Genomic DNA, 16,957 nt, shown 5'->3' on the forward strand with positions numbered 1-16,957 from the left:
TAAGATGAACAGAAATATCATTACCGGATGCTTAGGCCTATACTACTCAGCCAGGCATGTGTTTACAAACACTTGTGCCATTATTGGTATTAAAAGAAAGAAAAGGAAAAAAAAGAGCTGGAATGGTGGTCAGTAAGGGTCATTGTTGGGCATGTGAACATGTCCCAGTTTAAACCTTGCTCCAGCAATGCTTACCAAGTCAAATGATTAATTAATTGATGTAATAAATGTATATCCTCTGCAGGAGCATTTTCATCATTATGTGACACTCATTTTTGATGATGTCTACACTCCCTCTACTGGGCTCTTATGTACAACGCAGGCGCAGCTGCATGTTGGCGCGGCTTACCGCAGCCATCAACAAGAAGAGAATCAAGGAGATTCCACAGATAAAGAACAGTGAGATTGAATTAATAGATGTCGTTACTCGTTACCTTTCAGACATGGTGAATCCGCAAGCGGTTTCACAGCTGTGACAAAGGCAACGACCTAGGGAAATACTGCAGCATATGACATGACATCACAATTAAGATTATAAATTAATAGAAGAATCACAAGTGAGTATGTTGTGTGTTGTTGAGTGTAGAGTAGAATTACATTCCTGAAAGAGCAGAACTCAAAAATAGAGGCCGATTCCCAGGCTTGGGCCTCAGATCTTGTGTAGCCTATATTTCACTCTGGCGGATTTGCATGACCGCTCCCCCTCGGTTACAGTACCCGTGTTGTTTTCAGTTGCGTCAGCAGATGGTGCCAGATATTATTCGTCTCAATCGTCTGTCATTCAATGTTATATGAGATACTTAAATGGTTTCCTGTGGAAATAAGCTTAGTCTTTTCATGGATCTCCTTTTAGTAGACCTTGTACCAGTGAACTGTACCGTCATGAAACTGTACCTTTTCCTATGTAAACTTCTAATAAAGTCTTCAATCAATCAAATAACCTATTTTATTATCAGGCTACGACTTGTCAGACTATACTAGTTATAGAACTTACACTTAAACTTAACCCTGACCCTATAATAACAACAAGAACCCGGGAACATTGATCCTGTATAGCTAAAGTGCAACGCTACAGCTTACACCACAGCTTAAGGACAGTAGGCTATCTATCTATCTATATACTGTACTGTAGTTTCACTGTTATCTCTACACAGTAAGTAGCCTAGTCTTACCTCATTTCTGGATTAAATAAGATAAATTAAAACTGCACTCTGTCTCTGTCAAGGTGTCAACTTGCGCCTTGTGCACAAGTAGGCCATGTATGGCCTATTTGTGTGCCAGCAGAGCGCGCCATGAGGTGCGCAGTGCGCTCACCACTGGCTCACCATGGCGATGCCAGTGACATCACCACTGGCAATGCCAGTGACATCACCACTGGCACCACCAGGAATGCCGGTCCCTCATTGTCGGTTAATGATGACGTTGCCAGAAATGCTGTCCCCTGATTGGGCTACAGGGTTAAACATAGGCAGACACTGACATACGGTAGGCCTACGTACATACGTAGCCGAGCGCAGTACTTGTGTGCTCTGCTGGCGCAAGTAATTAGTTACTTCTTAAGTTTTTATAGGTTACTGTTTAATGTCATGTTGACCGGAAGTTGAATATTTGTCAGCTTTTTGGCAATACATGAATTGACTTTAAATGGGCTGCTATACATAATTTGACATTTAATGGGTCAGTGTACAAATTATACACGGATATGCCATTCCCCATAATTGGCCAATACTCTGTTGAGTCTGTTCATTCAGCTGTTGTTCAATTATTGGTCTATTCTAAATCAGATTAGGGTTATAGTAGGCCTATTTTACTTTTTACAACATCCGTCATTCAAAGTCTACTGTAGTATAGAGCAGGGGTTTTCAAAGTGGGTGACGGGGCACCCTGGGGTGCCGTGACGGCAGTCCAGGGGTGCCGCGAGATAACTTGATAATATTTGGAATTTATTCTCAGTCAGTTCTAACCAAAATGGCTATTATCTCAACTGTTTCCTCGTAACATAATCACTAAAATATCGTCACTGTCGGGCAAAAACCTTGTATCTCCTAGTTTCAAATGTGTACGTCTTTTGGTAAAGCAAAGCCCTGCTTCATCATACAAGACTGTTGCACAAAACTAGTGAAAACAGCCGATCTACAAGCACACAACGCCTCGCATTGCGAGGCGTTGTAGATCTGCTGTTTTCACTAGTTTAGTTCATTTTATAGATGATAAATACAAAACGAACGGTTTTGGACATACAAGGTTTCCACCCGACAACGACGATATGCTATAAATATGAGGCGCTGGGAGTGAAAATTATAATGTAGGGGTGCCTCGGATTAAAACAATATTTATGGGGTGCCCTGAGACAAAAAAGTTTGGGAACCCCTGGTATAGAGGGTATGCGCGTGACATCATCATCATACCAGGAAGTTATGCAGGAACGCAAAATGACTTTCTGGACTTGACAGCCCATACACCAAACAGAAAAGTCCTATCTGATTGCATCAAACTACGTTAAACGACGTTAAACTCACATGCATACCCTCTATAGGCATAATCAATGTAGTTTGCCAAACTACACAAATGCACCATCTGGTAAGTTTTAATATTATCACCACTAGACCTTACCCGTTCGAAGATATGTGCTGCAAAATATGTGCAGAGTGTGGGTTATGGGGAAAGTAACTGTAACTGCATGGTGTGTGCGTGAGAATATGTGGGAGCATCATAATGTAAGGAGCAGCCCATGGGGGAGTGTATATTTATGATGGATACCAGTAAGACTCCCTAATCGGGAGATAAGCGACCGTAGGTGGCTTATCTCCACAAATAGGGCAAAAAATTGTTTTTCCAAAATGTTCCTGATCCATGTTGATGACATGAGTGTAGACATGCTGTGTAGTGATATTCGTGATTTTAGGGCAAAAACTGTAGGAGCAGTGTCCAAAAATGTGTTTTAAAAATTGGCCTGAAGGTGGCGCTACAATAGGGCCATGTGAGAAATGAGGGGTGGGGTCTCCGCGTTGCCTTGGCGGACGAATAGGTACCGGCCCCGGCTCTCCCGGACGCTCCTAGCCCGAGTTACGGCATTTTATGTGCGCTGCAGTGGCAGGGGGTCCTCCACTGGGGGCGCCACCACTTTTGCATCCGTTCTGGAGCACCAGGAGTCGGTGGTCCCCGGGAATTCCCCGTGAGCAGCCCCGTTGGGGTGGTCATTTGGTCATTTTTTCACATTTGGTCATTTTTTACATCTGGGGGTCCCCCCTGGGGCTCCGGGGGTCCTTGGAGGTTGTAGTTTGGCAGGCAAGGAGTGTGTGTGTAAAATCTGGCATGGATCAGGTCAACGGGTGCGGAGATATAAGCAGGGAAAAAGTGTGACGTGTGACGTGTGAGCACATTTGGTCATTTTTAACATCTGGGGGACCCCCAGGGACCGGCTCCGGGGGTCCTTGGAGGTTGTAGTTTGGCAGGTAAGGAGTGTGTGTGCAAAATTTGGCATGGATGGGGGCAACGGTTGTGGAGATATGAGCAGGGCAAAAGTGTGACGGACTCACTGACGCACAGACAGCCCGTGGAGGTTTTGGTAGTAAATGCGACCTACGGTCGCAACAAATAATTTAACAGCAAGAGAGAGAGAGAGACTGCAACATTCCTAACTGTGAGAGAGGTGTGTGTGGGCCCAGGGCTACAGATCCCATGGCCTGGAGGAACGGACCGTAACCATGACAACAGGCTGTAGAGCTGTAGAGTGAAGAAACGCTAATAAATAGCTAGAATTTGGGAAAAATTAAATTCGGACTCCGTCACCGTGTGTATAATGCTAATGGCCAATGCCATGTTAAATTTTAGATCAGTCGCTGAAGCGAGTGAATAGATAATGCATTGTGTGACTGACTGACCTACTGACTGACAGACCGATCTCCCTAATTATTATATGGATGTCTTTTCCAACAGTTTCAGAGAACTGAAAACCCTAATATCTGTATCTCTCTGACTGCAGATCTGCAAAGGATGCACCTATTCTGCAGAGGATGCACCCAATCTCCGTTTGTTTGGAGGAGAGTATGCATTGGCTTCTTCCCTGATTTGCCAACCTCACCCGTCTGCTTCACAGATTGGTGAAGCTATGTGTCATGTTTTTGGGGTGTGTCTGTGTGTTCTCCACCAGGGACATGCAGATAATGTTAGAGAGGCAGGCAGGGGCTGACATCTCTAAAAGGGCCTTTTGGTGAAAATATCGAAAATAGCATACCTCCAAGCTCACAACACGTCACGCTGCGACACGTTGTGAGCTTGGAGGTCGGCTAGTTTCGGTACTTGATACCACACTGAACTAAGCATCAAGTCAATACTCGAGATGTGGCATATGGCATGGACTTCTACCCAGAGAGGGCAGTTCTTTCAACATAAGATGCTGCGTTCAAGTTCAGGAGAGTTTGGACAAGGCTATTCTTCCTTCAGGTATGAGATGGAAAGGGGGCATTTGCATTTCTTTCACCATAGTAAAAACTACATTCATGGTCTAGAGCAGGGGTTCCCAAACTTTTTTGTCTCAGGGCACCCCATAAATATTTTTTTTAATCCGAGGCACCCCTACATTATAATTTTCACTCCCTGCACCTTATATTTATAGCATATCGTCGTTGTCGGGTCGAAACCAAACCGTTCGTTTTGTATTTATCATCTATGAAATGTACTAAACTAGTGAAAACAGCAGATCTACAAGCACACAACGCCTGGCATCACGAGGCGTTGTGTGCTTGTAGATCGGCTGTTTTCACTAGTTTTGTGCGACAGAGGTTTCTGCATGACAGTGACGATATTGTAGTGATTATGTTGCGAGGAAAACGTTGAGATAACAGCCGTTTGGTTAGAACTGACCGAAAATAACTTTGTACTTCAAGTTTAAAATGATACTAAATATTTTTTCAAGTGTCCAAATAAATTCCAAATATTATCAAATGATCTCGCGGCACTCCTGGACTGCCGTCACGGCACCCCAGGGTGCCTCGTCACCCACTTTGAAAACCCCTGGTCTAGAGAGTGCATTTTTTACAGACGAATAAAAGGGCAGGGGCTTCAAGCCCCCTATGTTCTCGACTGCATCGTTCCCAACTTGCATGCATGGCCCCGAAGGCCAGCGCTCGAAGGGCTTTCTCCTTGTGTAATAATACAGTTTAACGGAGGTGATCCAAACCTCCCCACCCGGCTTCGAACCCGAGTCTCCTGCGCGAAAGTCCAATATCTTAACCATCACTACAAAGGGACATCCCCATGGAACGAGGGCAGATACTAGACTTTTGAGGCTTCAGGCTGGGGATGCGACTCTCTCCGCCACACTAGTACACAAGGAGAAAGCTGCAGCCTATGTGATTTTTGATTGACTGATTGAATACTTTATTAGCAGTTCTGGTTGACCAAGTGGCGCAGGCCTGGGTGACCAGCTCATGCTACAGACAAAGTCACATACCGTATTGTACAAACAAAGATACACACACAGTCACCCTTAGGAGATGGTGTGTGACTACCGCACAAAAAACTAGAGCATGCGGCATGTCTAAAGAACAACATGTTATTTTAAACAAAGGAAGGACATTCTACAAAAAGGCTCCTTAATTCCAAATAACCTTTGGCTTATCTGATTATAACATTAATTTAAACACATACACGGGTGGTTTAAACAATTCTCTGTCATTAATTATGATTATGTTTTTACATTAAAACGTAACATTTCCCACACAGCTGTCTGGAATTGAGAGTGATCTGAACATAAATGATTGTAATGCCCATAGTGAACACTGTAATCAAGGCAGACATTTTACCACCATTTTAAATCCCCTAAAATAACAATTAGCCTTCAAATAGTCACAGAGTGATTATAAATTCCATTCAGGAGGGCACTGCATGTGGTGACGGCCGGTGGTGGTGGTGGTAGGGTTCTATCTAGGGGAGTCATGTGGTTTTTGGGCAGAGGGGGGCTTCAGTCTTTGCAATCAGCTTTAAATGGAAGAGTTCTGCTGCCTGTGTGATTGTCAAGTGTGCCCTTGACAAGTGCACTTTCTCCCTACATAGCTCTGATTGGGATTTGCGCGTGTCTCTGTCACATACTGTCCTATTGCAATCAGGCCCCTCTTACACTACATTTTCACTGCAGTGATTTTCACCCCCCAACCCTCCGTCGGCAGCCAGCCAATGCAGCACCCCCCAACACACGCACACACGGGCGCGCACACACACACACACACACACACACACACACACACACACACACACACACACACACACACACACACACACACACACACACACACACACACACACACACACACACACACACACACACACACACACACACACACACACACCTTCACCCGTGTCCCCACACACCCGTCTCCACTAACACTTCCCCCTTTAAGATTCAACGAGTGCCCATTATTTACAGTGAGGAGAAAGGGTCACGCCAAACTCGTTGTTTCAATTGTAAACCTCGCCAATTTGGACTGATTTCAATGAAGTAAATGAGTAGTTGCCGCCCCCAAGGAAAGCAATGGTGGAAGTAGCAAATTAGGGGATTTTCTTGGGACCTCATAAGGGCCATTTGTCCACTGTCATATATTCTACCAAGGCAGTTTTTTTTCCTTCTATATTTGCCTGCAGGTGAAACGTTTTCTAAATATAACACAACATCTCAGGCACTTGCATTTTATGGAGATAATGTCCAATCAATCAATTCAATTCAATTTAAATGAACCACCTTTGACTTGCATACTTCACCTGTCAAACAGATCATCTGTTTGGTTTACAACAGCATACAAGAAAAACAATACATCTTTTCTGGCTTTAAAGAAACTCATAACCTTATATATCTAATGGAGGTGACCCGAACCTCCCCACCCGGATTCATACCCGGGTCTCCCACATGAATGTCCAATATCTTAACCACTAGACCAAAGTGACATCTCTTAGGTGCAGTGGAGATACTAGAGTTTTGACGCTTCAAGGCTGGGGCTGCGACTCTCTCCGTCACACTCACCCCCCTTTGACCTCCTTCTACGGGGAAGCCCGAATCCGGGTCACGGCACCAATGTAACGGAGGTGATCCGAACTTCCCCACCCGGGTTCGTACCCGGGTCTCCCACGCAAAAGTCCAATATCTTAACCACTAGACCAAAGAGACATCTTTTTGGCCCGGGGGAGATACTACATTTTTGAGGCTTCAAGGCTGGGGCTGCGACTCTCTCCGTCACATATATATATTCTAATGAGGGAAAGCGGTCCGTTCTGCTTGAGAGAAACAATACTGCCAAACATGTTCACAGTCTCACTCCACTATTACAGTATAGAGCATGTTTTCAGGGGCCAGCAACCTTTTTGACATGAAGTGCCATGTTTTCATTTTCTTGATCGTCAGTGTGCCAATCTGTGCCAAATAACCATTACGTTGAATTATGACACTACATCATATATTTCCAATTGATTTTGACAGGCTATAAATAACCTTAATTTTTGTTCTTCTTTAGAAATATAATATATATATATTTTTTTACATTAGGACGTATAGGCCTAATGATCATTAGACTCAAGCAATAACCCACTTAACTCCCAGACTCTCTCCCTAGTCAAAGTTGTCAGTTTGAATGAATGTAGAATTATATCGTCGTTGTCGGGTGGAAACCTTGTATGTTCCAAAACCGTTCGTTTCGAAATTATCATCTAAAAAATTAACTAAACAGCCGATCTACAAGCACACAACGCCTCGTCAGTTTGAATGAATGTAGATCTGCTGTTTTCACTACTTTTGTGCGACAGCCTTGTATGATGAAGCAGAGCCTTACTTTGCGAAAGAACATACAAATTTGAAACTTGGAGATACGAGGTTTCCACCCGACAATGACGATATGCAGGATGTAAATTGCATATAGATGTGAGTGCACTCTCTCACACTTATGCCAGTGTGCCAGTGATCACCCAACCCTGGACCAATGTTGGCACCCGTGCCTAAGGTTGCCTATACCTCTGGTATAGGACATACTATAGTGACAAGTTGGGACAAAAGGACCCACTATTTTACTCCTTGGGCACAACGGTTGTGAGAATACGTTAACACACCACTGACAATACCACCTATGTCAGTATATATGACAACACAAACAATATAATACTACTTGGAGATGAACAGTAAAGGCTGCTTTAAAGGCCAAAATAGAGGATTTCATGATCCCCTCCAGAGGGCCAGCATAAAACACATCCACGCAGGGGGAACACATGAAGCAAGGAAGCTGCAGGACAAGTTTGTGAGTCTGTTGATAGAGGAGGCACTTTGTGCCCTTTGCTTATCTCTGTTGTTTTTGTCTTGTCTTCGTCACGCGATGCATTTAGAAACTCACTCGGGTACCTCACTTTTTCAATGAAAATGGAAACAAAATAACTGGACTTGAATCTGGCCATATCACATCCTCTAAAGATATTGGATCTGTACAGATTAACCACTTAAACCCTATATGCTTTGTTGACCAGGGGCCCCCAGGATTCCAGACTTGTTGCCCTCTTTTTTTCCCTCCACACAAAATCTCTTTGCCAAAAATAGCCGATCTATACGAGCTCATAATGTGTTGCATCTTGTTGTGGGCTTGTAGATCTGGTATGTTCACCTAATGCTGACAAATGTTCTCTTCATATTGTTGTTGTTTTTTTGTTTTTTTTTTTTTTTTTCCGTTTCTGTTTTTTTTATTTTATTTAGAGTAGCCAATTATTTTTTTACCCCCTTTTTCTCCCCTGTCGTTATGTCAATTAATTCCTCGACACACATTTCTGTGTAGACACTGCTGTTGTATCCTATACTGCTGCTCACCTCACCTGCCAGTGAGGAGCCCCCACCAGGAGGAAGTAGAGCCTTCGTCCTACTCCTCCCGCCCAACACTCCCCACTGACAGGTGCCACCACAGCCCATAGGAGTACATGCATGCAATGACCAATATCACCCTCCCCACCCGGCTTCCCTCCCCTCAACACATACAGTAGATGCCCGACAAAGCTGGTTGCACCACGGTAGATTCGAACCCACAACCCCTGTGGTGGATGGCGGGCAGGGACTTTACCACTGCGCCATGCCACCGAGCGGTCTAGGGTTCATGTTGTTAAGTATATACTTTTTGCAAGTATTCTGAGAAAGAACTTAGAAAGAGAGAGATAGGGGTGCCCACTTACCGGTCCAGGCGCAATACACATATAGGGTCAGTGTAGCCTGACAGCGTGTCGCTGGTTCGAGTCCCGATCCCGACGACCTTTGCTGCAAGTTACTCCCCGTCTCTCTCCCCATTTCCTGTCACTCTGTCCTATCAAAAAAGACATAAAAGCCCAAAACATATATTTAAAAAAGAAAAAAAAAAAAAAGAAAGAGGGAGATGGATGGATGGAGGGGATAAAATGCTCAGAATCAGATCATAATCTTAACGACCGTGACATCATTTGCCTGATATACTGTAATGTGGAGCAACAACACAGTCACTTTTTGGGACACTGGAATTTTGGTTTTCTTTACTTGTAGAAGACCCCCCTCTGAGAGTCCACGGGTAATATGAACCCCAAGAACTCCCGGAGGTGTGGTTGCCTCACATGCTGCACATCAAACGTCTGTGCTACAGTATGTAGTGCTTCAGATGAGTCATCTGATAAGGGCTATTCAGCTCCACCGGGTGGAACAGGACACATGGTGATGGAGGCACGCTATAGCTGCTTTGTCCACAGTGCAGCGGAACTCTGATTGGGCTGCGATACCAAAACCCAGCAGGCTCATGCCAGTGCAAGTCTGACTGACTGTTATCCCCTGGTATCTGCAACGAAACGCACAAGATAGCCAAGGAGAGAGATGTAGTGTGTGTGTGTGTGTGTGTGTGTGTGTGTGTGTGTGTGTGTGTGTGTGTGTGTGTGTGTGTGTGTGTGTGTGTGTACGCACAAAACCAACACTGGACTAGACTAAACTACAGGGAGAAAAAGCTTGTTTTGCCTCTGCTGAACACTGTTAGCATTTGAAATGTTGCATTTGTTGGGGATATTGTTACGGCTATAAACTAAACCAGAAAATTGTCCTGTCTCAGGTCAGGTTTCAGTTTTACTCTAACTGTTTTGCATCATGTGATGATTTTGTCAAATAAGTTTAATGTTTGCTTTAAAGAGTATTTTTATAGTAAGGCATGATGACATAATAATGCATGTTTCATCTCCTGTTTTACCTTCCATATTCAGACTGAAAGTCAAAAAGAAATATTGGAATCTGGGTTTTCAAATGTCACAGCAAATACACTAAAGTGACATTTTGGAAGGGGGCTGTATAGGGTACTTTCGATTATAGTTTGGTGGAAACATTCCTCCACACGAATTTTAATGTTCCAAACTCTCAAAAATGACTTTTGCATATAATTTGGTTTTATTTATTTGTAACCTTTATGATTATGTAAACAAATATGATTGTGTTAGTGAGAGACCATGCATGCATGCGATGAAAGTGTGTGTTTGGTGAGCCCATGCATGCACGCACGCACGCACACGGTCACACACAAGATCGTTGCGCACACGCACGCAAACGCGCACTTCTTCCTTCCTCAGTATAACCACGCCCTTCTCCTTTATCTTAATATAGCATGATGGTTCAACAGTCTCTTCAACAAAACAAATCGCTTGCGTTTTTTTATCATGCATTATTTTTGTTTATTTTCAGTGGAATCTGATTATTCTTAATTGCACGCGTGTTGATGCTTTGCTTATTGGTAATCCAGGAGTTTCTATTAGGCATATTCCCACTTTTCCCACTCATTGTAAATTGCTGCTATAAAAATAACATGTCAAAAATCTATGATAAAAATGATTTTTTCATCGCTGAGGATGCATGTGGATTGAAACTTGAACTGATTTGCATACAGTTCAGAATCCAGGTTGAATTGGGAAAAAACAATGTTTAGTTTTTATCCGCTCACACCTTTTGCAGCCTACCCTGCATGTGTGAATTAATTAATTAAACACTGGGATGGACGATGAAAGACATGTTAATTATTTCCTTATTAAAACAAGTAATTTAGCCTATATTACACTCTAGCAGGTTAATATTTTGGTATAAGAACTGCATGAATTAAAATATGTGAAATGAAAAATGGAAGATCGAAAACGTTATCTGCATGTTGTGCCATATAAATTAAATATTTTTTTCTTTTCCTTTTTTTTTTACTCAGTTTACTGAGCTCTTTCTCTCAAATTGTGCACAATATGACTCCAAACACATTTTCCATTTTCCGTTCAATTTACGATTATTGAGTAGTAGAATATACAAATCCATGCACGTTGACATGGAAGATAGGCTATTAATTAGGGGTAATATGCTAGCAGCTATAGGCCTAATGAAAATACAGATCATATTTTTCAGCAGATCTCCAGTGAAAAGCCTGGAAGGCCATATTTTAATAGGTAAGAGATTGCGACTTTTACAGGCTATAAAGTTGCACCACCTGACACTATCAAGATTCGAATGTGACCGCAAGGCTAATGTCGACGGAAGATTAACGAAATCGCATTGAAATATTTGAAATGGTTTCAAATTAAGACAGACAGATAGACAGACAGACAGACAGACAGACAGACAGACCTATAGGCTACGTGTGTGTCCGCGTCAGTCATTCTCTCAAAAAAAAGAAGAAAAAAAAAGAAAAAAAAGAAAGGAAAACATGATATAGGCGCTACAGTAGCATATTTAAAGGGAGGCGCGGCCACACCAGGACAGGGAAATATGAACTATGATCCGCCCTGCAGTAAAACCTTCAGGCTCTCAGATAAACACGCCAAACAGCGACGTCGAACCGAAAGTAACACTTTATAGAACACTTTTAACGTTTTTTGTTGTATTATTTTATTTTATTTTACTGCTTTTGGACTTGGGAAATTGTTCAACTTTACTGGACCCAGAAATGCGCTGGAAACGCGAAATAAAAGTCGAATGTTGCAATGTTGATGAAAATGGATCTGTGTTATTGTCCGACGAATTGGTGAGTATAGCCTATATTTGAGTCTACGATAATACATGTGTGTGTCTGTGTCTAGATTCGGGATATTTTGTGGTTGAGCTTCGTTTCTCAATTAGTAGATGTCAATCAAGCTCAGGCTGTGTTGACAGCTAAATTAAGGCTCTCCCGCAAGCGCAGAGCTGTGTGTTTTCACAAGATTTTTTAGAAATGTCGACGAAAAAAAATTACCCCTTACAGAATATTCAGCAATTAAAGCTCAAGTAGTTAATGAGACCTCTTCACCTTTTGGCAGCAAAGGGCTCAGACGTTTGAGTCGAACTTTGTCTTTTAATTGTCGTTATTAAATAAATCAATTCTCTTTCGCGTCGACCCCGGCTGGTTTTTGATTGGCATGTGAAATTGATGTGTTGGGGGTTTTAAACCTTTGCGCGCATCGAGCACCGCTGAATCACAAATGCAGATCTCAAGAACATAATGCGCTATTGGATGACTATTACCTCAAGTGGTGGCTGTTTTTCTAAGTAAATGACTATCTTCCCCCGTTAAATGCCCTTTCCCGTAATCGTTGGGGCTGTTGTCATGGTGAGAAGTGAAAGGCATGATGATATTTATGGGATGGATGTGGACTGGAGGCAAAGAGGACTTTGAAGGCAGCTGCGATCAGTGACTGCCAAACATCAGCCTAAACCCCTCTCCCAACCAAATTGCAAAGCGGACGAAGAGCTCAGCAAATGTATTGAGGACAGGAGAGGAAATATTATGGTAAAAAAAAAACAAAAAAAAAACTTTGTTGTAGCTTATTATATTGATGTATTCTATACTCAAATGGCAGACCATAGGCCTATATATAGCCTATAGTGTTTCTTTTAGATTTATACGTCTTAAAGTATTTATTTAATAGGCTCTACTATCCTTCTCTTTAACACATGCATATTTGTTCTGTATACAACGTGGCCTGGCGAAACTTTTAATGTGTCCTAAAAATAGAACTAAAACCTTGAATCTAAACAACACAGGAACGTTCCCAGACGCTGTCATAACATATATATTGACACGGTGGCGTCGACACACGAATTGTGAGCGATAGTAAAAAAAAGAAGAAGAAGAGATGCGTTCCGGTGCGTAATCTTCTCTAACCGCAGGTATGGTGATCCCCGCAGGGCACATCACCACCGCTGCACGGAGGAGAGGCTCTGGATGATGAAGAAGAGGACTCACGCGGCTCGTGCTCGCCGCCGTCGGCCCTGCAGGCGATGCAGCCCGCGTGCACGCTGCTCGGCAGGACGGTGTGCGCGAGCTGCAACGACGAGATCGTGGATAAATATTTATTGAAGGTAATGTGTGTGTGGTTACTTTTTCCTATGCCAACTTCTAATACAGTGTTTCTCAAAGTGGATTCTATAGGGACGCTGTGGGTTCTTTTAGGTCTAAATTGACCCATATAAGTCTGTAACTCCAACAGCATACAAATGGAACCAAATGGACCCTAACGGGTCCATTTGGTTCCATTTGTATGCTGTCAGAGTTAAGGGGAGACATTGACATGTAAAAGTTTGAGAAACACTGTTCTAATAGGTCTACATTCTTCCATCAATCAATATGTGTTTTCCACTTTTGTGCCGACGGCAATGACGCGCGTATGGGGGGTCTGATTAATACATGCCTTGTTGTCCTGTCAATCTGTCTGACTGTCTCTTATTATTGCATTATTATTATGCTATTTATATGATGTTGCAACAAACATGCCCGTTAGCCTACACCCACACACAAACGCACGTACGCGCGCACGCGCGCACTATGTACGTTTTGACTGACTTGCTAATTGTCTTCTTTTTCGTGTAGGTTAACGACTTGTGCTGGCACGTACGCTGTCTCTCCTGCAGCGTGTGCCAGACTTCACTTGGCAGCCAGAGCAGTTGTTACATCAAAGAGAGAGAGGTCTTCTGCAAACTGGATTACTTTAGGTAACGTTTAAACTAAAGCCTGCATGCTGGGCCTATAATATTATAATACATCAAACCTGCGCTGACAACATGCTGAAGAGGCCATAACAAATTGATAGATTTATACCTGCCTATTAGACGTAGACTTATAGGCCCTAAGTAGTAGTTTATAGGCTATAAGTAATTATAACAAAAGGCAAAATAAATAAATAAATATGGTTAGCCAACATAAATATGTTGGCTAAATAAAAACACAATGTTATTATCAGGCCATATTACATTATTTGTATCATTGCTTTTATAGATTACCTTTTTACTTATATTTATAAGTGTAATAATATTTATTAATAATATTATATACTAAGTAAGCCTATTGTAAGTATATTATTATTGTTAGTTTTCCTGGTTTTGTGGTGCAAAAGGCAGGTTGGTGCTAATTGCATTCATTCATTGAATTGGATTCCTTGGTGTATGTATATGAATGTGTGTGTGCTGCCTGTGAATGGGTGAATGGCATAATCTATGTAAAGCGCCTTGGATTAAAACGCGCAATATAATTGCACCATTTTACCATTTAGTAAAGTAGGCCCTATATTTTTGTCTTATCCTTGCAGAAGATATGGCACGTGGTGCGCCTGCTGCGGCCGCAACATCCACTCCACGGACTGGGTGCGCCGGGCCAAAGGGAACGTCTACCACCTGGCCTGCTTCGCCTGCTTCTCCTGCAAGAGGCAGCTGTCCACCGGGGAGGAGTTCGCTCTGGTGGAGGACAGGGTGCTCTGCAGGGTCCACTACGACTGCATGCTGGACAACCTCAAGAGAGCCGTGGAGAAAGGTGAGCAACCAGGGACGTGCTGGGCCCCTGCATTCAGCCCGGGAAAAAGAGTTGTAGAGGCCCTCATTGCACGCTATAGAGAGAGATCTCTCTCTATAGTGCTGCTACTCAAAGATTTGCAATTTCAGATCATGACAAGTGACTGAAGCCAGTGGGCCAATTACATGAGTTACATTTCGTCGTTGTCGGGTGGAAACCTTGTACGTCCAAAACCGTTTGTTTTGTATTTATCATTTTAAAAATGATTTAAACTAGTGAAAACAGCCGATCTACAAGCACACAACGCCTCGCACCGCGAGGCGTTGTGTGCTTGTAGATCTGCTGTTTTCACTACTTTTGTGCAACAGCCTTGTATGATGAAGCAGGGCTTTGCTTTGCGAAAAAAATTACAAATTTGAAACTTGGAGATACGAGGTTTCTGCCCGACAGTGACGATTTACTTTGTTGGCCGCCCAGCCCCCAAAATGGAACGAAGGCAGACATTTTATTTTTATTTTTTTCCTAATGGCCGTTCTGGACCGGCCAGGAATGAACCGGCCGTTCGGGAGTTGTCCCGCTTTTCCCAATGGCCAGCACGTCCCTGTGAGCAACACTGGACTGGCTGGATGTTTTTTGGAGGTCCTTCCCTGGCACTTCCCCCAAGGGCCCAAGGTGGAGGGGCCTTAATTATGTTATGCTTTAACTATTGAAAAATAGCAGATATACAAGCTCACAGCGCGGCACTGAGTGCCGCGCTGTTTTGCTTCTGCGGGGGTCCCTGGAACTAAATATTTTGAGATGGGGGCCCGTGGCTAAAATACATATCATTTTGAGGGTCCTTGACATGAAATAGTTTGAGCACGACGGATTAGAAACATTCAAAGACTTGCACAAATTTTCACGGTTTTGAAAAAAATAGCAGATCTACAAGCGCGCTGCAAGCTTGTATATCTGCTATTTTTTTTATAGTTAAGGCACAAAATAACAGTGAATCCTTGTACCCTGGGCCCAGAATTTGGTGCGACACCCTAATTGCCCGAAACCTCTTAACGGAGTAGATGTTTATTTCCTGTGTTCTGGTGAATTTTTGCAATTTTTATAATTTTTATCAGGCTTGCTTTACTCGCTTTGGGAAATTATGGGTACAATTTCATCCATTAAAACGCAAAACTAGGCGTACAGAAATTGATTTGATAACTGAAGCAATGACCCACCTGCAATAAACATTCACTTTATGTACATATTTCTGTATGATAGCGGGGGTAATTATTATTATTTCAAAAAACATTAATCAAAATAAATAATGAAAAAGCTAAATCTGTCATGAATTAGAGATAAATTCAATATTTTTTCAGAAGTAAATTAGAAAACAAAATGTTAAAAGAAGTAGTGAAAATAGCTGATCTACAAGCCCCTACAAGCCGCATTGCAAAGCATTATTATGAGCTTGTAGATCTGCTAGTTTTTGGGTCCTGATCCAAAACTTTGGGGAAGCCCTAGACTAGCTGTTTTTGTTGAATGTTTATGGGTCAATGTTAAAAATGTCAATAATGGGTATATCAGAGGGTTGAATTAGGACCATGGTTGTGACAAATTAGGTAATTCGTTAGGTTAATAATTATGTATCTTACATTTATTCAATGAATGGATGCTGCAGAGAATAAATTATCGCTTTATCAGCGGTTACTGGTGTCTTTATAGCTCCTCGAAGTGTAAATGTTTATATAACCTATCGTTCTACAATATTCCGTGCAAGCAGACTAGGCCTACTTGAAGAATTTGTCATAATTGCACTGTTATTTCTTCGATTAAAATGCTTTCAGTGAGCCAACTCAAAATAGCTTTTCATGGATGAGATGCTTAACTGACAACCAATGATTTGTTTTCACCAGAGAAGTGTACCGTGGTGGTTTTCTCCTGTCTTTCTTCCAGGAAACAGTGTTAACGTGGAGGGGGCCATGCCCACTGAGCAGGAGCTCAACCAGCCCAAGCCCTCAAAGCGAGCCCGGACCAGCTTCACTGCAGACCAGCTACAGGTCTGTCAGTCTCCTACGCTTACATATTATTAGGCTCAGGCCAGTGCTGTGTTCTACCTGATACGGGGGTCTACTCTACGCTGTATGCCGTTAAGATTTTTTTTGGGAAAAAGCGTATGCCCTTGTGAACCTTTCAAAGTAACGTATCTGATAGGCATTATGCACTGG

At 42.7% G+C, this 16,957-nt stretch overlaps 1 protein-coding gene across 1 annotated transcript in view; it reads left to right on the forward strand.

The window, feature by feature from the left end:
- Nucleotides 1-332: 332 nt before the first annotated feature.
- LOC308288907 (LIM/homeobox protein Lhx8) overlaps nucleotides 333-16,957 on the forward strand; it is a gene marked incomplete at both ends in the record, with an annotated part of 37,844 nt that continues 21,219 nt past the window's right edge. Inside the window, 5 exons of the mRNA XM_080730381.1 lie at nucleotides 333-446; nucleotides 13,157-13,330; nucleotides 13,839-13,960; nucleotides 14,554-14,774; nucleotides 16,686-16,789. Of these exons, the coding sequence (XP_080586507.1) occupies nucleotides 333-446; nucleotides 13,157-13,330; nucleotides 13,839-13,960; nucleotides 14,554-14,774; nucleotides 16,686-16,789 (735 nt within the window). The remainder of the gene's footprint in view (nucleotides 447-13,156; nucleotides 13,331-13,838; nucleotides 13,961-14,553; nucleotides 14,775-16,685; nucleotides 16,790-16,957) is intronic.

Source organism: Nannobrachium achirus, assembly GCF_963921795.1.
Source record: "Nannobrachium achirus genome assembly, chromosome: 1".
Taxonomy (NCBI): Eukaryota; Metazoa; Chordata; class Actinopteri; order Myctophiformes; family Myctophidae; genus Nannobrachium; species Nannobrachium achirus.